At 43.7% G+C, this 26,107-nt stretch overlaps 1 protein-coding gene across 1 annotated transcript; it reads left to right on the top strand.

Annotated features, from left to right (window-relative positions):
• Window positions 1-4,946: 4,946 nt before the first annotated feature.
• LOC147029582 (insulin-induced gene 2 protein-like) lies at window positions 4,947-24,833 on the top strand. Its single transcript, XM_085872727.1, has 6 exons — window positions 4,947-5,124; window positions 7,987-8,177; window positions 8,840-8,964; window positions 11,261-11,427; window positions 20,859-20,955; window positions 22,466-24,833. Exons 1-6 carry the CDS (start codon window positions 5,066-5,068, stop codon window positions 22,505-22,507), a joined length of 681 nt encoding a protein of 226 aa, XP_085728853.1. The 5' UTR covers window positions 4,947-5,065; the 3' UTR covers window positions 22,508-24,833.
• The last annotated feature ends 1,274 nt before the right edge of the window (window positions 24,834-26,107 follow it).

The following is a 26,107-nucleotide window of genomic DNA, read 5'->3' as shown; positions in this document are numbered from 1 at the left end:
CTTCCACAAAGGCAATTTTTTTTTGTCATTTTACAATGCACTGATTGAATTCTTACATTTAGTTCACATTTATTTTTCATGAATGTGATTTTTTAATTTTTTTAGAAATTTTATTGACAATTGCTGTTTTATCAAATTTTTCAAATCTTCCTCAAACAAAAACGTCCGCCAAAATTTTTCGCAAGAGCTTATGAATTGCCAACATTGGTTTTCATGAACTGCAAACATATATCTAAAACATCCTGGGGGTGTAAAATTTTATAGCAGAGGCTGTAAGGTCCAACCCTAAAACAGCCTCGTACACAGGTTGGCTCCCGGACTATTCTTACTCCCCCCCAACCCTAACCTTAATATTCCCATAAGCTAAGTGACAGGCTGTATTTGCTAGTCTATCATGGAGTAAGTAGTACTCCATACAGAGGGATGATGCAGGACAAAATGGCCACCCATTCAAATGTACACACAATGATATGACTTCACTCTCATCGTTTATGAGCATAAACATTTAAAAGCCATAACTTTTATTCTCTAGCATTTTCTGAACGACCAAGATTTTAAAAGACGACAAAATACATCGCGAAAGTACCACATCAGGAGATCCCTAAAATGCCAAGTTATATTGGTTTACGAAAAAATATTTTCACAAAAAAAATAAGTGACAACTATATTCGTTATTGTTGTGTGTCTGTCTGTCCCGAGCATAGCTCCGTGGGTTTTGATCCGATCCTGATAAAATTTTGGTGGGAGGTTTATATCATGATCGAGTTGTGTTTTCCTGAAAATGGGTGGAGCCACGCCCAAAGAACGTGTTTTTAGGGGGTAGCCAATTTCAATTTTCATCTTCTCCTAGGGGTTTTGTCGAATCTGACAGGGGTTTTGGTATTTGGTTAGCCTAATGGCACCTGCATAGCCCCACGGAGCTCGATTTTTCATTTTCGTCACAAGGTCTCGGTCACAAGGTCACGAACTTAGAAAATTGCGAATTTTGACGTAAAAAAATTTCTTCTCCGAGGGGTTTGTCGAATCTGGCAGGGGTTTCGGTATTTGGTTCGCCCAATGGCACCTGCAGAGCCCCACAGAGCTCGATTTTTAATTTTCGTCCCAAGGTCAAGGCCACAAGGTCACGAACTTAGAAAATTGCGAATTGTGTTTTTAGGGGGTAGCCAATTTCAATTTGCATCTTCTTCTAGGGGGTTTGTCAAATCTGGCAGAGGTTTCGGTATTTGGTTAGCCCAATGGCACCTGCATAGCCCCACGGAGCTCGATTTTTCATTTTCGTCCCAAGGTCAAGGTCACGAACTTAGAAAATTGCGATTTTGACATAAAAATCCATCTTCTCCGAGGGGTTTGTCGAATCTGGCAGGGGTTTCGGTATTTGATTAACCCAATGGCACCTGCATAGCCCCACGGAGCTCGATTTTTCATTTTCGTCCCAAGGTCAAGGTCACAAGGTCACAAACTTAGAAAATTTCGAATTTTGACATAAAAATCATATGACCGCCCAAACATTGAGAGCTAGGATGACAATATTTTTTTATGCATAATCTTGAGGTCATTCCCCACCTAAAGTTTTGAAACCATTTTGCTCTATCTCGAACACCTTGCCCGTGGCGCCCCCTTCAAGTTTGTTTTTACGCTGATTTCATCAAAGTATGGATAATCCAAGGAGTGCGAAATGCCATAGAGCCTATGTGACATTATATTGTTCCTGGAATGTTCCAGAGGAAGTTTTGCACCAAAGGTCATAATCCTTGACCTTTAAAGTTCACAAAGGTCATATTTTCAAAGTTGTGAGAATTGAACTGGGTTTTCGACCTTCTTCGACGAACTAACTCCATTAAGCTATAGCACGTATCTGTTTCCTTATTTGTTATTATTATTATGATTATTGTCGTTGTGGTTCTTCTCCTCTCAGAACAATGTGAAAAAACAATGTAAAACTGTGGCCCGACCTACCTCAATAACTGTTGAAGCTATGATGGTGATTCCAATGCGAGGATGTTCCTTTGTCTCTGGGCTAGTGCACGCAATACAACATTTAAAAATATATGACACATTGATCGTTTTATTAGGAAGATAAATTGAACGTAAATGTGTGGACTCAACCAAATAAGGCCAGGATCGTGAGGAGGTGGTGGCAAAGGGGGAGGGGGCGGTGAGGGGGAAATTGGCAGTGAAAAGAACTATTCCATAAGTGATACATATCCAAACCATCCCCCAAATCAACTGCAACAAGTGTTAAAACAATGTAATAACACAGATAAGCCTGGTGTTGGCTTATTGGTTTAGGTGGCTGGCTTGGGACTTTAGGGTCCTGAGTTTGAGCCAATGCCAAATGTTGAATTATCTGTGAATTAACTATCCAAAGTATCACTTGTCACAAATAAGGGAACCTCATTTTAGAGTAAATAAGATTTTGAAATGTTTCACGATGGTATAAATATTATTGTTTTATTATTGTTTGGCTCTCGGCAGTGAAGTTTCAACTCATATTGTATTTTCCTGATCAGAGTCGCCGATTCGGTTTATGTTATACTGCTGTGTTTAATTTATGATTGATGAACAAAGTGATTCAAAGTGATAACGAGCCATTGTGTGTTTGTGTGTGTTTGTGTGTGTTTTGTTGTTTTGTTTCAAGGCTCTGTCTGGAAGGAACATAGTTATGGACTCTGTCTGGAAGGAACATAGTTATGGACTCTGTCTGGAAGGAACATAGTTATGGACTCTGTCTGGAAGGAACATAGTTATGGACTCTGTCTGGAAGGAACATAGTTATGGACTCTGTTGGTAATAACATTTTCATTTAAACAACAAACCACCCCCTTCCCCCCACTTTCATTCAATTTTATTGAGGATCTGAAGTTCAATTATTCTCGCAGTGAAACCAACTCAACTTGACATTTCTGACAAACTAAAATCAGACTCTCAGTTTTGTCAGTCACCTTCATAGCTCTATTACAAGGCTCCGAAGGAAAACAAACAAAAGTGGAAATGTGGAAACAAATGTGAATCAATGTGTCAACGGAACCCGATGATCTCCAGCGCTTTTCACACTCAGCGAGCCTGTACCTCTCGCGTTCTCGCGAGGGAAGGGTATTCCAACATGGTGGCTGCTTGGCCCCAGAACCGGGTGCTGCAGGTTCGCTCCAGATATCTGTGCAACTCAGTGGGTGATATGCACTGATGTCTGCATATTATCTCACTGATCTGTATGTATGTATATTTTGCTTTCTTAATAAACTATTTTATATATTCACCCCCCCCCCCCAAAAAATAAAAACCAACAACAATAGAAACTAGAAAGAAGAAAAATTTTTTAATGCAAAAACAGAGGGATAAAATCTCAAAAAAAGAACCAAACAAGAAAGGAATGACGCCACATTACGATGAAGACACAACAATCCTTTTCTGGTGAAGCATCATGATATCTTTTGACGTTGTTCCATCGCATTTTTACAACAAAAGTAAAAGGTCAAAAGATATCGTGATGCTTCACCAGAAGAGGATTGATGTGTCGTATTGTGGAATCGTCATGTGGTGGCATAATGTGGTGTCATTCTTCATATTCTTCGTTTTTCTTCTTCTTCATCCATTACAAACCCACAACAAAAGTAAAAGGTCAAAAGATGTCGTGATATTAGTAATGCATAAGAGGGTTGTGGTGCTGTTTTGTGGAATCATAATGTGGTGTCATTCCTTCCTTGTTTGGTTGTTTTTTTGAGATTTTATCGGTTTTTACTTATTTTTTTTCTCCAGTATATCCTTTACTCACGGAAAAAGTTCCTGTGCACCATAAAAAAAAAACAGGATATTCGTTTTCATAGAATATATCTTACCGCACGCAGTCTTGAGAACTTGGTGAGAGCGAACTCTTGGCGGCAGATTTGAAATTGTATCTCTCCACACTTCTGAGGTAAATGTGTACAAATTATACTTGAAAAGTCTGCCATGGAGTACATTCATAAATCTTCACAAAGTAGTTTTTGATTCTCGTTCTCGGGTGTTTTCATAACTACAAAGGCTGATAAAGACGCCAGAATCGATCGATGAAATATAAATCGGGAGATCGTGAAGGCGGCAAATTGTACGTCTTCTTCTTCTTCGCTTTTTAAATTTTTTTTAACACCCACCTAAAATAAGCGCTGAAGCGATTACAGCGATTACACAATACGCGTTCCATTATATTATACACGTGGAGAAAGTGATCATATCGACTTTGATTTTCGAATCAACATTGACATTCATTACATTCAAAATCTTCCGAGAATTTATCACGCGAGTCGAAATATATTCGTTCCGAGTGGGCGTCCCAAGATGGCGCTTGGTGGCGACAAATACGCACCACACATAATCTTTCCAGTCTTGTACACAGTTCAATGAGCGCAACCAGAATGTCATTCTGGTTTTTTAATCAAATTCGATATTTTCTTCAATACACAAAATTGAGGCAGGCAAACTTTACGAACGACTTGCACGGAGACAGTTGAACGATGGAGGGATTTCAGAGCTATCCCAGAATGCCGTGCGCGCCGCCATGTTGGTAGTCCACATTTCTTGGGAACGATGGCGTCAGTCGCTCTTGCCCGTTTGACTTATCATGATTACAGTCGGGATGCTGCAGAAATCGCAAGATGGAGTGTAAAGCACAGCGATAAAAGTAGTAGCTTTGAGTAACTTTCAGCAGGGCTTTTCAAAGTACTAGTTTTAATTAATGAAGCTGAGTCGCTTTTTGTTGGGGGGGGGTGGGGGGATAGAAGATGACCGCAGCTCGACCAATCAAGAAATCAGTGGTTCATTCGAAGAAATGACGTGTTCGTCTTCGGCCAATGAGGAGAGGGGTTACGTGGGTCACGTATGCTTCAACGGGAACCAATGATATTGCTTCTGAGGGAGGTGCTTCGATCAGCTGAGATGGGGCGTGTTTTTACGTCATCGTAAGAGAGCAAAGGCGGAGCGCTGATTGGCTGATTTTCCTCACGCCAGGCGATCCTTCTGTTCCTCGTCCTGAATGTCGAGTGTGATAACGAAACCGTTGTACGCAACACGACACGAGTCATAATAATAGATGCGGACGAGCGAGAAGAGTCGCCAAAGCGAGATGCAGCGAAAGGTACCGAGCGTGAGGTGAGTTTCGCCACTGCGAGCGCGATCCGACCGCCGACGTGTTGTGCATGTTGTTGTGAGAATTCTCTCACGTGACGCGATGCACGAGTATAATCACGAACTGTCCGTGAACTCTCGATCGGAGAAAGTTTGTGTAATCACGACGACATGTTTCAATTCGATCCGATTTGCCGTCTCGCATGTCACTGGATACCGGGATGTGTGGACTCCTTGAGGTACGACACATTCGCCTTTGAGCTACCCAGTCGGAGTCTGAATCCCCACCGAGCTATAAACTGCCGTCCTGGTGTTGCACATGCATCATACAAAGGCGATGCATCAGTGTGTCGTCCATCAGACGGACGTTAAAGACCCTACGGTGTGTCTTTCTCTTAGGGTAGGCGAGTTGTCGCCGGCATCGTGAGCAAGTTACAAACTCCTGCTGCTGCTGCTGGGAGAGAAGGCAATGGCACAGCAAGCACCCACCATATTGTTACGGATCTGGGAACCATTCGCATCCACACAAACAGTTGACCCAAAGTTTAGTCATTTCGTTAAGTTTATGTGGAGAGTTAGAATCCCTCCCCTTTGTCTAATGGGTTAATTTAATGTGTGCGCTGCAGGTTTCTTTTATAGTCAGGTTTTTTTACATCTTGAAATCTGCCGACGCCAGCGGAACCCTCGCTTCATTCCTCCGCCCACTCTGCGGGCGAACAAGCGCTTCACCCGTCCAGCTTTCACTTCACACCACGGCGGCGCCAGAACGCACGTGTTTCTGACTACGGACGTGAGCGGAGCCCTGCCCCCCCCCTCGCCTCAGAGCCGACTCCGCCCCAGCAAGATGGAATGATCCTCCCGTCCAATCGGGGGTGAGATCGCCTCAGCTCTGACTCCGCCCCATCAAAGAAGAATGTCTCCCCTCTCGACACTGGGGAAGACAAAAAGAGCCTCTCTCCGGGAATGAGCACCGAGACGCTGACACACCCCCCCCCTCCTCCAATCGCTGCTGGCCACCCCGACACCCGAAAAGGAGAGGAGAGCGGATCCCTCCACCCCGCACAGGGGAGTGATAAGAAGGGTCATGAGTCGTTCAGACGGGTCTTCTTTGAGAGGTTGTTGTTCCACGGTTCCTTGGAGGTCGTTCCTTGTTTCTGGTCTTCTGGACTCTCCTGCTCGTCGGTCATCGTTCGTGGCTGGCCGGGTCGTTCGTAGGATCCTGGCTGCGCTTGTTGGATTCTGGTTCTTGGGTTCGAGTCCCACCATGGTGGGTTGTGTTGGAGCGCTCGAGCTGGAATCCCCGTTCCCGTCCACGGACTCCGAGCTCCACAAGTGCGAGTCGGTAAAACCGCACGAGGTGGCAGGTACCCGACCAGACTCTGACCCCCAGGTTGCCTATCCTCCGTGGCTGGAGGGTCCAAGAAAGGCCAGCCGGCTCCAATTTTTTTGGGGTGTGTGTGTGTGTCCGTCTGTGGCCAGTCTTGTAAGTAGAACTGTTAAGTGATTGCCATTGTACATTTGCCTACATCTTTATTCGTGGTTGTCTGCTCTGTGTTTCTCTCCCTATTACCTTGTAAATAAATAACTGTTAAATGTTCCAGTTCGTTGTCTGTACTTTCTTTCATTGACCCAGTATGGTTCGGGCTTGAGAATTAGGGAGGCCGATTGTGCCGTAAATTGTTATTTGGACCGGCGCGGCTTTGGTAATTCCCGCTCGGTTACGCCGGATCCGAGTCAGTAACAGCGACTCAGTTCGGACAAAGCCGGCAGAGGGTGTGACTTCCCCAGTCGCTGGACCGTGTGGCGAATTAGGAAAATTGGAATCAGACAAAAAGACCCTAACTGCACGGTCGAAATATTGGCATCCACGGTCCATTAAACGATCCGTTGACTTCGGAGTTATCCGGAGTGACGACCTTCAATTCCGGGTGGAGACGGCTCAACTGCTCCATATAGCGGTCGTTCCCCGCTCTTGAACCCTGGCACCACAACAATATAACCCTTGCCATGATGACTGGACAACTGCCTTCCTTTGTATAATTTGGGGTCAAAAGTGATGTTTAGAAATAATATTTTCATTGTGTTTAAGTTGGAAAAGATTTGTTTGCCTTAAAATGTATCAATTATTTATTTATTTTTTAACCTGATCACCAGTGCCCCAATTATCAGTTGGCTAGAAAATAAATGAGAATATACCTTCACCCTTGACTTCCAAACCTCCCCAATTACACTTGCTGAAGCTGGCAGTTACAAAACGAAAGTAAAACTCTTTACAAATGATTACATTTACTTCATTGAACAGAAAGGATTTTTTTTTAAATGCCATTCGGTGTGAAGTCGAGTTGACCTGTTTTCGTGTATGGATGGCTCGTGATGTTTCATTCCCTGGGTTTGAATCCAATTTGCCATTTGTCCTTTGTCTACCGTCCACATCATTTAGACTAGCATATAAAACCCGTCACTTCGCTGCCAGGAATACCAATCTTTGCTGAGATGGCTCATCTATGGGGCAAGAACAAAACAGCATTCCTGGGAGATCCTGCTGGCGTCGCAAGTTAGCGTTTGCAGTTTTGAGACGCGTGTTCACGTATCCAAGTACACAAACTGACACATCCATTCATTTATTTATTTTGGCATCACAAACCTTCCTTGGAGTTCCCTGAATCCACCATTGTTGGATTTATTGAAATCAGTTCTCAAGTTGTAGCACGACAAACAGACATGGCTTATTTTATAATACTGATGTCCTGCATGAGATTTATGTACGAGATCTGTATGAACCTTTGGATCGGTGTCCCCATGATTTGTTTTAATTTGTATTGGTGGTTTTCCCAGACTTCAGACACTTTCAATTACCGTGATGCAACTTTTTATTTAACTTTCCAGATTTTGCAGAGATATGGCTCGGCCTCCCTGTGTCCTTATTCGTGCTGCTGTCCTCTTTGCCGTTGGTGTTCTTCTGGCCCTGCTGCTTCAGGCATTCTGGCCTCCGAACGTGCTGGGCCTCCACACAACCGGGCCACTGCGAGCAGGGCCTAACACCTGGTGGTTGTTCCCAGTATGCGGGGTGGCTGCCGGTGGGTATCTCTATTTGTCTTGGGACCTCATGTATTGTCATTTCTCTCTTCCGTTGCAATGGATTTTGCTCATATTAGAGTTGATACAAACTATTACTGCAATTGATTCGTATTGACTTGTCGCTACTGCGATCCCTTGTAGTTTCTGTTGATTCCATCCTTCAGGGGGTTTATGTTGACTCCTTTATAAAGCGGTTTACCTTGGCTATCACAAAGACCACAGTTCTTGTCAAACCATTAAACTCGAGCTTTTTCACCAATGGAATTTCAGTTCAATGAATAAACTAGTCTCAATCGTGAATACTCATGCCCACCTGGGTTGACGGACAGGTGGAACGATGGATGGAATCAACAGAACGTTGATCAAAGTATGGGAGCCACCATGGGAAGCAAGAAGCTGATGTTTTAGGGTGTTGACACATCACCGGTTTGCTCCGACAAAGATTCTCCTTGCTTCCCATGGCAATTAGCATTTTAGATCGACGTTCTGTGAATTACATTCATTCAAATTTGAGAGATGGTTGTCCTCGACTAACTTTTTCACATTCCTCTCCCTCCCCACCATTAACCTTGTTTTCAGGTTTGTAATATTTATTTACATTCAAAATTGACTACGTTCTTGCTCTTTGTCACTTTTTATTCCCAACCTGTTTCTTCTGCAGCGGTCATTGGATTGCTTTGTCCATGTATTGACAGCCGGATTGGAGGACCGTCACTTGCACGGCAGGAATGGACCATGGTCTTGCGATGCCTTGCCGTATTTGTGGGCATTATCCATGCTGGTGCTGTATCCTTTCATGCTGCAACCTTTTGCGGTTACGAACGGTGTACGTTAAAAAACAAGGACAAATGTGTCCACGAACAGCGTCCTAAAGATTGTCGGGTTAAAAAAAAAAAATTTTTAAAAACAACTTCCGATATTTCGTCACGTGCCTTGATTAAGCCAATAGCGAAATGCGTCATTATGTCTACGTATTTACGATATATCGTGTATTTACGAAATTACAATACGATAAATGGAATAATCTTTAAATAGTAACGTGAACTTTTCGAAACTTTAAAGCAAATGTCCGAATATATTTAAAAGTTCATGATAGACGCTCTCAAAAGGCACCATCTATGAGAGGATGTGTACATGTGCTCAGCAGTTAAGGAGATCCGGATCTCGTATATACAAGAGCCGAGTCCTCGAGATTAAGGTTTTGTCTTCACAAGAAGAAGAAGAAGAAGAAGAAGAACGCTGAGCTCTGAGCAGCGTTCGCTACGCGAGACGCTGCTAAAAATGGGATTAAACTGAGGGCGGTAAGACGATGTATTTGGAAAAAAAGCATTACGTTTCTTTTAGTTCAATAGATCAAGGAATTTGTGATTAAATATCATCAAATGGTCATTTATTAATCATTTGTGGCTCACAGTCGAGCCAAGATGTAAGTGCATTCACATCTGAACCTGTCTCGCTTGAGTTTGAATCTCGACCCAGCTATAAAACGTCACTGACATTTTGCTTGGAGGATTATGCACCAATGTATGCACCGTCCATTGGATGGACGTTAAGTGGTTGTTCCCAGTGTGTGGGGTGGTTATATTAACCATAAATTATACCTTCATTATACGTAAATAAATAAGATTATAACCACCCTTGACTTTGAAACCTCTCCAATTGCTGTTCCTGGCAGTTACAAACAGTGTGACCATGCCTCATTTTCATAAATGCCATAGTGAGCCAATGAAAAAAGCCAAGAATTCACAAGGTTTCAGAAAAGCGATGATAATAGAAAACCAGGACGCCAAGGTCAACAACGAATAGCCAGGATTTTGTGAAAAAAGCCAAGGAATGGTCACACTGGTTACAAAACGGAAACTAGAAGGGCACTCGGTAGAGTGCTTACCTCCTCCACTTAATGCCTGATCTATGAGAACATGTTGAGCCCAATACATTTTTGAAATATCATGCTATACAGTACTATTTCGTTTTTAGCCCTCTCAATGGTGAAGTCACTTTAAAAACGAAACAACAATTCTTGTATCCGGATCCGGTATCGGATCTTCACCAAAATCGAATCAATTCTTCCTTGTCACACGCCAAACATGTCCACCAAGTTTCATCCGAATCCATCCACAACTTTTTGAGATATTGTGCAAAATATCAGTTTAGCACTATCAATGGTGAAGAATTGCTTAAAAAATTATCAGATCCGGATTTGGATCTTCACTAAAATTGAATTAATTCTTCCTTGTCACATACCCAGCATTTCCACCAAGTTTCATACAAATCCATCCACAACTTTGAGATGTCGTGCTGTATATAGTTTTTAGCCCGATCTCTCAATGGTGAAGAATCACTTTAAAAATTGTAGTAGTCTGATCCCGATCCGAATCTTCACAAAAATATAATCAATTTGTCCTCGTCACACACCGAACCTGTCCACAAAATTTCATCCCGATCCGTCTACAACTTTTTGAGAAATCCTGCACACAAACAGAACGGGGTGAAAACACCTCCTTCACCTTTGGTGGTGGAGGTAATTAACATTTTACAAATGATTACATTTACTTGAGGTATGTGCATTCTCTCTTCAAGACCCGTCTGTCAGCATTGGTTGTTGGTTGACAAAGGTGGACGGAGTAGGTGCAACCTGAACAGATTACAAATTTCTGCCAACTTGGTCGAATGTCCAGCCTGGTTATCCAGTTCATGAAAGAGTTGGCCCAAAAATACATTTCCCAGCTGACCCCACAAGAAGCTGGGACTATTTAAAATTATTAAATAAGTAGTAGGGTTAGTAATCTCTTTATGAAAGCGGTCAAGTTTCCTTTGATTGATAACGTTGATAGTAAAGAACCTCCTCTCCACCCTCCCCCTTAAAAAAAAAAAAAGAGTGCAAAAAAGAATAAGGGGAGATGATATTACTGTTTTGCGTGAGGACAGGACTTTAACCATACTGAAGAAATAGACCTAGGTTATGAATATATTAAGCAACAGGCGGCAGTGAAAAAATGTAGTGTGTAAACCCATGGGTGAAACAAAACGTTGATGTCTGCAGAAATGATTATCCTTAATGGATGTTTTTTGGCGAATACAGAAAATAGAGTTCGGCAGCGAGGAGCGATTAGCTCTGACTTTGGCTGTTTTATCTCTGGGGCTTTGGTGGGCCTACGATGGCTCCTGGGGTGGTCTTGGAGTGGGCCTTGGCAACGCTGGCTCTGCCGTTCTCGTTGCGCACCTGTTGCTGTACAACAGTACAATGCCGTGAGTAAGATTGCCCATCATGACATGTGCTCCATTTTGAATGTGATTAAAGTTGGCAAGGCTTTAAAAATAATATCAACGTAATTTATTATAATTGGTAATGCTGTCCGTTTCTCCATTTGATGGATACAAACAAAAGATTTGGTATTACTTGTATTTTCCCACAATAAATCTTTTTGGGGTCAATGCATCCTGACAATTACATCTTCTTTTTTAATTTTTACAACATGGGTAAATACGAATATATTGAGAAGCAACATAATTTCTTATTAAACATTTTTCAGAGCACTTTTTATTCCCACATCAGCCTGAATAATTTTTTTTTTTTTTAATTCCAAACTAAATATAGTGTAACTTGGTTTGATCATGTCAGGTATTACTTGTATTTTCCCACAATAAATCTTTTTGGGGTCATTGCATCCTTACAATTACAACATCTTCTTTTTTGAATTTTACAACATGGGTAAATACGAATATATTGAGAAGCAACATAATTTCTTATGAAACATTTTTCAGAGCACTTTTTATTCCCACATCAGCCTGAATAATATATATATTTTTAATTCCAAACTAAATATAGTGTAACTTAGTTTGATCATGTCAGGTATTACTTGTATTTTCCCACAATAAATCTTTTTGGGGCCAATGCATCCTTACAATTACGACATCTTTTTTTGAATTTTACAACATGGGTAAATACAAATATATTGAGAAGCAACATAATTTCTTATTAAAACATTTTTCAGAGCACTTTTTATTCCCACATCAGCCTGAACAATAATTTTTTTTTAATTCAAAACTAAATATAGTGTAACTTAGTTTGATCATGTCGTGTTCCCAAAAGCAGTTAATTTGATCAGTGAGGTGGCTTTATTCACAATGGAAGCATTGGTGATGCAATGTACTGCCATGTATCAAGTGACAGTTGTTTTCATCTTATTTGACAGGAGAGGCAATTGATTGACATGAAACAAACTTTTGTGCGATTTATAGAAATCGCATTTCTGGGCTTCCTTGTCACATTATTCACCAGAGAGTTCATAGAACACCTCACCGCACACAGTTTTGAGAAACATGGACATGGGCAAAGTCTGCAAGCGGCAGCTTTGACTGGTCATAACAATGTAAAGTGCTGTAACATTTTGTCCAAGTACTGCTAAACGAAAGGTTTTTGAAAGTGACAAAGGTAATTTGTGATCAAGTGTTCAAGTATATAATTTGATTGAAAGAAAGTAAAGATTTTAAAGGTTGGAGAAAAAATTCCAGAAGTTTGCTACTGTTCCAGCATTTTTTTCACCACCTTATTTGGCACATTACATCGGTTATTTCTGCTTGTTGTTTGTGTCCTTTATGACATCCTTAAAAAAAAAAAACAGTAAGTTTCCTGTTTGGAATAATTTTCAATTTTGGCTGACTGCCAGACAGGCAGAATAAAAAAAATTCACTCCTCTTCACCCATGTGCGATTGCGACAAATTCAGAGCCAAAGTACTGATAAACTGCAGGTTTGTTTTCCCATTCGTGTTCAAAATATTACATTCAATTTAAATTAAGTTTATTCTCGATCATAAACGAAAGTTTGAAGGCAGGCAGACAGAAATGAACAAATCGCTTCACCCCACTTTTCGCTTCGCATGCACAGGGTAAACACATTATATATATATATATATATATATATATATATATATATATATATATATATATATATATATATTGTTGCGGGCCGGGGGTCGAGTGAGAAGACCACAAGGTGGGGGAAGCTATCTCGGCTCCCACCAGACTCCCCAGAATTATCGGCTATCGCACACGGATAATTATTCTGTGACGCGGTGGGTTGCTTAACCAACCGTGGACGCCAATAACTCAACCGCATGACCAAGGGTCCTCCTGTCTATGGGTTAATCGGGTTACCTAATTAATCACGTGATTTAATTACCGTGAAACATGCCCTCGGTACGCCTTGTCGGAACCGGATCACTCTCCCGGATCGGATGCAGCCGAGCGACACTGCCATGGACGTACCGGCTAAAAGGAACGGATCGTTGGGAATAAAGTCCCGGCTGAAGTGGGATTTGGACCATGCTGGATCAATGGAAGGAAAGACAAAAACGAGCAGGGAACATTCCTAATAATAATAATTTATTTTCAAGCAGGCGAGGAAAGATATGTGGCACTGAAGATTTATTGGGGTGTGTTGTGCAGAGATAGTGGGGAGAGGTGTGGTGCAGCAAATAAACAGGCAACTTACAAAAGGGGACACAGAGCAGACTTAATGGAAAAATAATAATAATCTTCTGCAGTCTTACAAAAGCAGACAGGCACAAGTGCACACGCGCGCGCGCGCACACACGCACACACGCACACACACACACACACACACACACACACACACACACACACACACACACACACACACACAACCCGATGAAGAGGGAGTTTTGCAACCAGGGAGGGGGGAGGGAGTTGAGGCTACGATCTCAGTGCCTGTGTGCCCGATAGGACGACGTGCCACCAATATGTTTCGGGGGGGGGTGTTCTCTGGGGTGTGGTACCCGACAGTGGGCGCATTGCCTCTGGCCCAAGCCGCACGTGTGGAGACTGTTTGTGAAGGAGGAGCTTGAGTGGAGAAGGAGCGGAGTCCAGTGGGCGAGGGTGGGATCAGGTCGGCGGGTGGGGTCGACATGGTGTGGGCGGAGACTAGGAGCAGGAGGCGGGTCGCGGCAGTGTCGACGAGGCGAGGTGGAGACGAGGAACAGGAAACGCAGACCGACCGGGCAAGAGGGACTGCTCCAAACTTTTTAGGGCCCGCAGCTTGGGGGGAGGGGCCATGCCGAATCCAAACATCATCACCCAAATTGGGCACTCCGATTGGCCCCGACCCCTCACGTGGCCGGTCAACTTGGGTCGGAAACCGCCTCACTTCGTTTCCGGCAAGGACATCTCAAACAGCGGCAATGTTGCGCTCCGAACCCACGAGATGACATGAATCGCCCACACCGAAATTGGCACGCGAATCATCCTGCAACCCCCCCCCCCCCCGGGCGACCGGTCGAGGGTCCCACATGCACGCTCGGGCATTCGACCAGCGTCGATCAACGCACTCGTTCCGCGCGCGCCAACGTGGCCCGCACTGTACATTCCTGAGCTCAATCGCAGCCTCGCTGCCGCAGAGACGAGAAGACTCACCATCCGTGGAGAATCCACCGCTGCCAGCGAGGACCGAAGGTACATCGCCATGGATAAATCCATGCACGTTTCTCGAGCAGCGTACGCGTCTGCCCTCGAGCACACCCCATACAGTGCATGCGGTTCTGCCATTACGCATGTGGCCAGCACTCGTGCCCACACGACTCCGCCAGCGCATGCGCGGGGCTAACACAAATGTGTCAGATATTGAGGTTAAAAAGGATCAAGCCACTGCTACCCGCACACTCGTATCCTGCCCAACATGGCGTGGAGTCGGCTTTATCTGCCTCTGTAGGTGTTTTGTGCAGTGTGGGCGTCGTGCTGGCCATGTTTCCCGTGCCATGAAAAACACCGTTCGTGCAGCCTCTTAAGAGGTATTTATTTGCATGCCTTTTTAATGCAACAGGCAATCCTCCCCAGACCATCGGAAGCTCGAGCCGACAGTCCAGCACCAACTAGCACACCACATGACTCGGCGCTGCAGTTTCCCCACCATGGCGCCGCGCGTGCTGGCCTCCACAAGGCCCCACCTTACAGCGAAGGCGCACGTGGCTGATTTACTTCAGGAATAATCAGAAAAGAAGAAGAGTGGGGATGAAATGAAGGAAAAAAATGATTGAAGCAACCCTAGCTATTAGATCATCGCAACGCACTCCCTTGTTGTCCCGCTACACAAAAGGAAGGGGACGATCTACACGTATAATAATGGAATAACTGTCTTGGGACACCTATCTGTTGTATGCACGCGGTTCCGAGAACCGCAACATATATAATTTGAAATGGTTACAATATCCATGTATGCTCATTTATTAGTACAGAGTACTTAAGCAGACGATGGCAATATGCACAATGAGATATATACACAATGGGGTTGCCATCGCTTCTCACGCAAGTTTCAACATGTTTTCTATTGAATCCGATAACCGTTGATTGGTCAAATAATTTTCATTGACAAAGCAATTTCGACAGATTTTCTCACACTGGGCTTCATTGTCGTTTTCATTAAAGTTTCAGGCTTCTTTTGAATGTTTTGGCAATCCCATCTGCATGTTGACGATTTTTCATTGTATAATATAGTTGCTACAAAGGCGCAAGCATGCCATGTGATTTCTGACATTTCGCTTTCGCTGGCGATCCTATTTCCAATGAAGTGGGGCTTTGAAGTCAAATTTAATTTTAACTCTGCTTTACAGAGATTGCTGGGCCGAATTTTATCCAGTGTTAAGTGCCAGCAATCGAGATTCGCAGTGCCGCTCATCGAAAGAGCTCCGATCGACATGAGCGGAGTATTGGCTGTGTTTAAGCTCTGGACTGTAGATGAGATTCCTTGTGCATTAAATTGCGGTGTATTTATTCTTTGATACTTCTCATAATTTCACTCTGGAAATCAAGTCTGCAGACAATCACACACACAAAATCAGACTGGTGAATATGTAATTTGTAATTCGACTTTATCTTGACCTTTCTTTAATTTACTCCATTTGTTTTTTATTTTATTTTCTTCTTCTTCAGTATTCAACATTCTGTGTTTTTGTTTCAAGTTTTGGATTCTGCACATTACAATCGTTTTTCATGATCATGGGGAAAAAAAAAATCAAACATTGGAACTATTGGTCTTCTTTCATTTTCAGAATTGTGAAACCTCAATTTTGCTAATGTTTTGACACTGCTTTATAATATCGAGCATTTAACATGATTATTGTAATAACTGGATATTTTACAGTATTTTGTAGATGTGATAGCAACATGTTGCACATCACATGGTACATTGAAAGGCTGAGTTGTACATGTTGAAGCATTGGTAGTAATCATTTGCGAGTTTCAGGAGGTTGAACATTTGTGAGTGGGAGAGTATGTTACCACCCAGCACAAGCCTGTGGGGTTTGTGGTTATGGATGGAGAAAAAGAGGGAGGTTAAGAGCAGGGGGTGGAAGATTATTAGGTGTCGGTGTAGGGGCAATGTTGTCAGTGTGTAAGGAGAGGTTGGGGTCCAGGTATCAGCAACTTAGCGAAGAAATGGAAGGTTTGGAGGAGGAGTGGAAGAAGAACAGAGACATTTAAGGGTATTGCAGAAGTTTGCGCCATCTCCCACCAGACTCCCCAAAATTATAGGCTACCGCTCGGATAACTCCGCGATCTGGCGGGTCGATTAATCGACCGTGAAACGCCAATATCTCGACCGCGTGGCGTAGGGTTAATTGTCGAAATCCAATATACCTAAGTAACCACGCAGTCTTGGCTGCCGGAGATTCACGCCCTCGGAATGTCTGGCCGAACCGGATCACTCTACCAGCTACGGTAGAGTATCAACTTTCACCTTCCAACTCCGGCTCGGATGCAGTCAAACGGGCCTGCCCAGGACGTTCCGGCTACGATGTACCGACTACCGGGCATGGAACCCCGTGTAAACTCAGATACGAACCATGCTGGACAAATACAAGGAGGGACGGAAACAGACTGGGTTCATTTCTAATAAATTTATTTACAGCAAAATCAAAAGACAGAAGAGGCGAGACTTGAACGAATATGCAGGAATTTACAGCGATATAAAAACACATACAATTCTACTTAAAGACGGGCCCACACGCACACAAAATGAAAAGAAACCCCAGTCTCTATTTGATCCCTCGCGCCGTGAGGACAGATGAGCTGGGGGTCAGAGTTCATGGGTACCTCTCGTCGCAGGAAAGAGTGCGAGGTAATGCAGCACCTCACATGGCTAATGGTCGTCGGGGCACGGTCCGGGAGTTTGTGCCAGGCTCGTGACGGAACTTGCGTGGCGAATTGTCGGAGCTCCCAAACTCCTCTCTGTGCACGTACCAACCACGACTCCTTCCTTCCTCGCACCACCCGACAGCGCAAAACACGACTCTTGGTAGGCTCCTCTCTGTGCACGTCCCGCCCACCACGCCTTTTCAGACTCCTGTCCGTGCACGTGCCGACAAAACCTCTTTTCCGTGCAGCCACCGTGACCCAAACTCTGCTGCTCCGCCACCGCGAACAAACTCTCCCAGCACCAATGCCAACCACCACCACACTCAGTCTCCGAGATATATCTCCTCCCACCACGGGGAGGGGCCTTGGCGAGAATCATCTCGCTGTCCGTCCCTCATTGGCCGACGGCCGCACCCTACCGGGGCGGAGCCATGGCCCTTGCAAGGAGATCCCATATTCTCCACGTGGCCTCGCTCGCACAAAGCAAGAGGGTCTGCCCTGAAAGGCCCACCGTACAAAAACTATTGTTTGTGGGGCCAGAGGACCGGAACCGCGAGGCCCTCCCCCCCTCTCGGAAAATCAAGGAACGAGCGGCCAACGGGCGGTGACGGAGCATGATTGGCTGGTTGGGTCATGCAGATGGGATGATAGATGTAAGATGAGATGTCATAACCTAACTCGCCGTCACAACGCACACATTTAATCCTCCCACTAAACAAAAGGACGGGGTCCTGACTACACACGTACTTACCGGCATAACTAACTTTGGGACCTGCATGTTGAGTGCGCATGGTTTCCAGATTTGTAACAATATGAACATTTGATTTACACAGGAATGTCTTCTTTTGTTCATGTTGTTCGCTGCTTTCATTGCATACTGTCGAATTGTTGAATTTGTATGAATAAGGTGATCTATATTCACAAAGACTGAAGTGTTTTTTTTTTTCTATCTATACGTCTATTTATCTACATTTTTAATAATGGCAACTGCTAATTTGCATACTAATGAGCTAAATTTCAATGTTATCAAATTGTAAGTGGGTTTGTCATGACCAGTAACCCTAAAATCATGGGTTTGGACACCTCAACCAGGCTGTTTGGATGCTTACTTCTGAAGATAAAGAAAAATTATTTTGATAATGGTGACTGCTAATTATTTGCATATTAATGAGCTAAATTTCAATGTTATTAATTTTTAAGTGGGTCTATCATGACCAGTGACCCTAAAAACATGGGTGTAGACACCTCAACCAGGCTATTTGGATGCTCACTTTTGGAGATGTTAAGAAAAATAGTAATTTCGACAATGGCCACCACTAATTTGCATATCAATGGGTTTCTACAAAAATGCTCAAGGGTGCCCGAGTGGCATCAATCGGAATATTCATTCAGATGGTCTGGTGATCACAAAAATGCAGAAAAACATTGTGCGGACCCTAATGCAAGGTCATCTTGAAAAATGGTGTTTGACATCCGGACGAAGACAGCGTGACATACACATTGATGATAGGACACACATTTTATTGTCCATCCTACCTTCATTACTATTCCTTATTATTATACTTACAACATGGCTAAGTTGCAAATTTTTACAATTTATTGAAGTTAAAATTTGCTGAGTTGCAAATAATAATAAACAGCTAGTTGTCATTACCGGTTATCCTCCATCAATGAATCTGCTTATAGTTTTTCAAACATATTGTTGCGAATTCACGCCCGCCGGCGTGCGGACGGCCACGTAACTCGGATCGCGGCACGTCGCTCACCGGACGGACAATTCAGTCGTGACCCTCTGGGAACTATCGCCTGGAGCCAGTCACGGGTGGGCCTTTCGACCTCACCACAATCGTGCCAATCGGCCACCCGTGTAGGCTAGGGTTGTTCGCCAAGCTCGACCTACCTAAGTACCCACGCGGATGGTAAACCGGGCGATCGTACCTCGCCACAGGTCGACTCTGGACACGAGCCGCTTGGGTGGGCCATTCCGTACTCTCGGGATAACCGAGCGGTGTTATCGTCGACCTCGATGGTTCAGATTATTTACCGGGCGTTTTGCACCCACTACGAACCTTTTACGTGAAGCAGGATGGAGTTTCAAAAAGGAAAAGACTAAGCAAAACGGGAAAACAGTTCACACAATGCACATTTATTTCCCGGCACACGGAAAGCACGTATATACAGCCATCCAGTCAAAATGCACATATTGCAACCAAACCAATAAAAGCAACAACGCCGCAGAGTTAACACCGACGACGCGCACACACGGCAACACTTGTACAGCTTTACTTTACAGACGGCGCCAACACATATTTACACAAAAGCAAAGGAAAGAAGCCACCCTCATAGACAAGGAGGCAGACAGGTCTGTCGGCCAAATGTGCGCGTGACCTGGAGGAGTGGCCAGGTCCGCGACACCGGGGGGGGGGGGGTCCTACCCGCGTCCTCGTGACTCGTTGGCGGGCGAGCCGCAAATGTGGCCGCGCGGCTGTGCCCCGACTCCGTGCTCCTTGGCGGGTTTCGTTGGCACGACGTTTGGGGTGGGGTGGGAACGGGGCCCCCTTTTGCACTCTCAGCACGTAGGAAAGGGAGAATTGTTGCTGCCCTGGGGGAGGAGAATGGCTGGCTGGCTGGCTTGGGTCCCGCGACGAGACAAGCGATTTCCCCACACCGTAACCTCGTCGCCGACCGCCGTCCTTCTCACCTCGGACCCGAGCTCCTTTGCCTGCAGTTCCACCGCGCGCACTCTCCTCACCCGACCGACTCGACTCTGCCACTCTTTTCAGTTCCACACTCTCCTCACCCGACTTGACTCTTTCCTCTCTCTTCGCCTTGCGCTCGCCTTTTTATAGGCGGGCAGGAGAAGCCAGTATGCAAATATTCGGATCAGAATGACCTCGGGGGCGGAGCCACGCTCGCCCATTCTTCGGAGGAAACGGGGGGCGTGAACCTCCCCTGATCCTAGAATTTGCATATATCGACTTCACACACATGTGCCTGGAGGCGGGGCCAAGCCGCCCCACGCTCACTAATTGGACGGAGGAAAAGTGGGCGTGTTGCGTTTTTGATCCAAATTTTCCCTCGGAAAGGCTGCTATTTGCGCTCGCGGCCCGGTGCGTTCGGCACCAATCGCCGAACGGGCCCGAGACAGCCCTACGTTCAGTGTTCACAGGTGGTGCGGGAATGGCCGTAGAAGGAGAGAGGTGAAGGTGGTGGAGGGTTTTCGGTGGTGGTTTGATGGTTATGGTGCCGTTTGGGAATGGCCGTGGTGCGATGATGTGGGAGCGTAGATGGTGGCGGTGGCGTGGTTGTTGTGTGATGGCGGTTGAGACGTGATTGGTTCAAAATAAAGATAGAACAGAAAAAATGGCTAACTCGAAGCGTCGCAGCCCGGATGAATCACAAATTTCCTCTATACAACGGGTTTGGGCTAACTACACATGTACTTCGAGATATCTCACCTACAGGCCCTTTGTGGTGTAATGCGAATTTCCACAGGCGTAACAATATCTTTGTACTTTTTACTACCAACAGCTCTCCTTCTGACCTGCTGTTTGCACGTTCCTGGTTGCCGTCGACCTTCTTTGCTGGGGGTGTCACAGTTGGGAACATTGGCCGGCAGCTTGCCTTGGTATGAATTTCACCACACAACTACAGTACTAATATCGCAATGAAGTTGAATTATTATTCACAGAAATGAGTGTTTGATGAATTTATATTTCCTTTTGAATAATCACGAAGACCTAATGTAGGCCTCAGAGCTCAGCGGTTTTGCTTGCAATCTAAAGGACCTTTCACTCAAGGTCCATATGTCATGTTAGACTTGCAATTAAAGATACTTTCAGATGGGTGCCTTCACAGCTTGTGCCACTAGTTTGAAATGGCTGATAATATCCAACATTAAAAAGGATTTGCGACCTAATGATTAGCTGCCATACTATAACTACCTGAAAAGAGCACCATCTATGTTAGTTTGTTGGTTTTCTGTCAGGTTTTGTTTTTGAATGTCTGCACTTTGTCATTAATGATTTGTCTACAATTTCCATGCACACATTGCGAAGTGGAGAAAATTAATTTCACAAATGTGCATTGTGGACTTGTGACTATAATGTACCGCAGTTGTAAGAACTCTTGAGGGTGCATGCAACCTACCTATTGTCTTTTCTTATGTGACAGTCATTGGGATGCAATTTTTGGGTCATATAATGATGCCTTTTCAGCCTCGGTCCCCTCGTGGATCAGGGGAGGGTTATACCTGTTGTAGGGTTTGTTTATATAATTGGTACCCCCAATTTTTAATGGTACCTCAGCGTTTATTCGACCCACGAGGAGTACCGTAAACGTTTTTCTGCCAATTTCTAAAATGTATCTCTGATCCAGCTGGGACTTTCGGAATGAAATGTTGCATCAATTGGTGCATATAAAGTGTGGGGTTGACTTCTTTTTTTTTTTGGCCTTGGTCTAATGGGCTGGGACTTTTGGAAATTAAATTTTTCATCTGGTGAATATAAAGTGTGCAGTTGACATTTTGGCCTTGACCGAAGGTCATGATTAAATTAGACATTTTAACATTTTCACGATCAGAACAAAATTGTCTTGAGATAGCCCAAAATAAGGTGCATTTACATCATACCCCTATGGGTTAAAGGTCAAATAGCGGTCTGGAAAAAAATAAATAAATTGTAATCACTCAATTTTGGCATTGCAGAATCTCAAGGATAGCTTGGCCTTCCAAGATGTTTTTGCATCATAAGTGTACCTGCACTGAAGTTGTGCACCTGATATTTGATCAGTGTCCTTGACCTAATTAACAAAAAAACCATTTTGATCATAACTTGAATAATTTTCCTCCTCCTTTTCATGATGCTGAGTTTTGTGGATAGATTGTAGATCGGAACACATTTTCTTAACTTTCTATAACTCTATCACTAAATGCTGATGGTCAAGTTGATTATGGTGGTCCAAATAGAATCTGCCATCATTGGATTGCAAGCGACGGGGGGAGTCTTACCATTGGCGATCACATCTAGTTTTGTTTTGATATGCATCACATACCACTTGTTGCTCAATTTTTGTTCCTTCTGGTTAATATTCAATCTCTCCCTCTCACCCCCCCCCCCTCTTATGGTTGATGCATACAGTATGATTGGCAAGGTGCACCTGTGAAGATACACACGAGTTGAATCCCTCCAAGAGAGCATCCATGACATATATCACGTCCACTGTCCCCAGTGACATGGGTTCATGGCAGGTCCCAGAAAGATCCCTTTATTTTGTCCTGTGACTCCATTTCCTACTCCTTGGCTATGACTGGCAATTTGAGCAAGGAGCCAACTGATTACATTGTTGTTTTTTGCATTAAAAAAAAAAATGCAGTATTGCACAATCCAGCCAAAAAAAGAAAAAAAATGGAGGGATATAAAAGGATCTGTCGCATTGTTTTACCTCCTAAAAAAAAACAAAAACAAGCCTGATATCTCACACTCCAGATTCCTCATATTACTGTGTCTATGCATGCTGAAGCAGCCTGGGATTATGTGCTGGCGTTTCTATCGCTGCAAACTGTTTTGATCACCATTTTTCTTTGGCGTGTTTGCATAAATTGATTCACTTTTTATTATTACTTCCACCACCGAAGGTGGAAGGAGGTTATGTTTATTATTATTATTTTCTCTCTGCACAAATCGGTCCAGTTAGACCCTTGCATCAATCTGAGATGTCTGTGCCATTCTGATAACTCCAGCTGAAAAGCATTCGGTGTTTACACGTGCTCTGACCACTCCAGCTGAAAAAATATTTTGTTTACACAGCTTTCCAATAATCAGGAACGCTACTGTGTGCACTTTTAGTTAACCTGTTGCCAGAACAAGCATATGGAGGCTTTGAAAAGGCAGTATTGAGTTTGGTGTGAATGACTCCACGTATTTGAGGGCAGGTGCTCCATTCGGCTGCAGCAACATTTTACACTTACGACTGCTCCCATTGACCGTCAGGTTGCTTCCAGTTGAGAAGATGAGATTGTTTCACTTTTAATCCACTACAATTTGCTGTGAAAATGCTTTTGCATAAAAGTGAGTTTCTCAAACCTTCATGGAAACTGATTCTGGTGTGGGTTTCTTTTTTAAATCTCCCCCTCTGCCCTCTCCCCCCCCCCCCTTTCCAAAAGTTGTGGATATTATTGAGCCAACAATGGGTACATGCAGTGAATATCCTACGAGATAAAATATTCGTGAGTACCACCCTCCAGGGGGAGTGCCCTTCTCGGTGGGCAATGTGCTGTGGCACAAATAATTCAAACAATAAGACCGATCGAAATAAAATCCCAAAATAAAAAGGAAAAAAAAAAAAACACCTGATGTTTTATTGGAAAAGTATTTCATGAAAAACATAAGTAGCGATTGCTTGAGTATACCCTGAAAATTTAGTGTCGATCAGCCCAAGGATCTCAGTCGTTAACGGTCAAAAACAGACACCGCTCTTTTATACTGTCGGACTCCAACATTCACAGACCCCACGTATTGGTGGTTCATTAAATGTGACCTGCTTCTACATTTGTGGCACTGTGCTTCACGTATTTTCAGTATATTTTTTGTGAGCATATTCCTGGTTTTTCACATGATATTTTTGATTTTTTTCCTTATGAATCATGAACCTCCAGGAACCTATCCCCCTTTTTCTCACTGAAACAATGCTCCACCATTTGTGGATTCGACATTTGTGGCATTTTTCAGGAACTTATGCCCCGTGAATATCAGGGTCTGGCAGTATATTAAAATTATAGAAAGTAAAAGGCAGTGTCTGTATGTGTTCCATGTGCAAACTAAAATGGTTTGGCCGACCTCCAAATTTTGGATTCGTGCTCTTGGGTTAGCCAGGAGCAGATCATTACCTTAAAATACCCACCTCCCCCCCCTCCGTGAGTGTTGGGAGATGCCTGTACACGTGAAATAGTGCAAGTCGTTCAGCCACTGACCCCTGCCGAAGGCAGGTGGTTTTTGCGGATGAGAAAACTATGCTATTCCTGAAAACGAATCATCTTGCTTCGAGAGAGAGCGGGTGTTGACGAGTTACCTGAATGCCATTTTGTTTCCATTTGTACAGAAGTTTGTTTTTAATTCATGTTCTTTTAAAGCTCAGGTTGACGCAATTGTCATAGGTATATTGATTGCATTATATGAGGGGCAATCAAAAGGTTTAAGGAATGAGATGCACTTGTCCAATAAACACCACTGTTTTTTGTTTTTGTTGTTCAATACATGAAGCAAATGTTTTCTTACTTATTGCAGTTATTGGACATACCTTTTTAGAAAAAAAAAAAATTGTGGGTTTTTTAAAATTCTTTTTGAACTATTGTATCTAATGTTCCTACACTTTGAACATCCCTCCAGCACATGTATTGTTACATAACTTCTGCCAAACCACTTATTTCTTTTATACCTGCACTTTCTAGAGTTTTGTTGCTATCCTGTATTGTTTTTTGTGTTTGTTTTCCAATAAAATATAAAGACATCTATTTGTCAGTATCTTTGGATTAAGGAAGTATGGAAACAGGAAAAGGCCTTTCTCCCGCTCTCAAATGAATCAAGGGAGGAAAACAACTGCAATATGTAATCGGGAGAAAGAAAAATAGGGGCAATGCCTCTGGGCTCACCTGGGAGAACCAGGGCAACCAGTGGTCGGTGTGGATAACCCACAAATATGTAAATTAGCCGACAGTTTGAACAAACTCGTGAAAGCACCATGCAGGAATGATTCTTCCCAATTCACATGTAAATCGGGTGATTACTTTTTGAGAAGTCAAAAGCAGCGATCCCAGAATCGTAATGATCTTTGACCTTTAAATTGACCTACTTAATATGCTTTTTTTTGATGGGATTTGCAAGGCATTGGAAGCCTTGGTCCTCAGAAGTTCTACAAAATTTGGTGAAAATCGGACGATTTGGTCTAACATCATGAGTGATGAAGGTTATAGTCAAGTTTCATCAAAATCGTGTGTGTAGTTTCAGAAAAGAAAGCAAATACCTATTTTGAGGGGTCAAACCTGGACCATCTTTGACCACCCATAAAGCGCTAGCCCCAGATTTTTGATTTTTTTTTAAATGCTATGAACAAACTTTGGTACATCATGAATGATGAAGGTTGTGGTCAAATTTCTTGTGGTCAGGTTGTGGTCTGAAGAGGAGACTAAAGTCAGACCCCCCCCCCACCCCAAACAAACAACTGTAAATGGTCACAGTAAATGAGTAAAGGCTTTGCAAAGCATCTCAAAGGAAGATACCAAGAATGTGCTGATGTCAATGGGTCACAGACTCGATGCAGTTATTGCATGCAGGGGATATGCAACCAAATACTAACTATTATACCACTTTCATTGACTTTAAGTTAATCTGTTCTAATACTTCTGCTTACCTAATTGGGGGAGGGAGAGGAGGGGGGGAGGGGAGGGGAGGGGACTGAACATAAAAAGTTCTGTTCTTCAATGGTAAAACATATATGCAGAAAAATACCATGAAATAAAAGCTGACCTTCTGTACTCTTGCCTCATATTCATCTTATGATCTCAAATCCAAAGTTCTTGAGTACATAGCAACAATGATAAATTTGACTTCACGACTCCAACACTTATGGAGGGCACTGGATGTACAACCAGCCCTTAACCATCCATTGGGACCATACTCTGTGCAGAGCGTTGGTGCTGCCTTAGCAGTCTCCTTGGCGATTGGACACAATCCTGGACGGGTTGCCACTCCGACACAGAATACCAGCAACCTGGCACTCATTTC

Source organism: Eptatretus burgeri, chromosome 3, assembly GCF_056783735.1.
Source record: "Eptatretus burgeri isolate ZD-2024b chromosome 3, Ebu_testis_v1, whole genome shotgun sequence".
Lineage (NCBI taxonomy): Eukaryota > Metazoa > Chordata > Myxini > Myxiniformes > Myxinidae > Eptatretus > Eptatretus burgeri.
This window is presented reverse-complemented; position numbering and strand designations above follow the sequence as displayed.

Coding starts and splice junctions, on each gene's coding strand:
- LOC147029582 (XM_085872727.1), top strand. CDS start 5,066: ATGCGGACGAGCGAGAAGAGTCGCCAAAGCGAGATGCAGCGAAAGGTA. Junction 5,125..7,986: donor CGAAAGGTACCGAGCGTGAG/GTGAGTTTCGCC, acceptor TTAACTTTCCAG/ATTTTGCAGAGATATGGCTC. Junction 8,965..11,260: donor GCATTATCCATGCTGGTGCT/GTATCCTTTCAT, acceptor TGGCGAATACAG/AAAATAGAGTTCGGCAGCGA.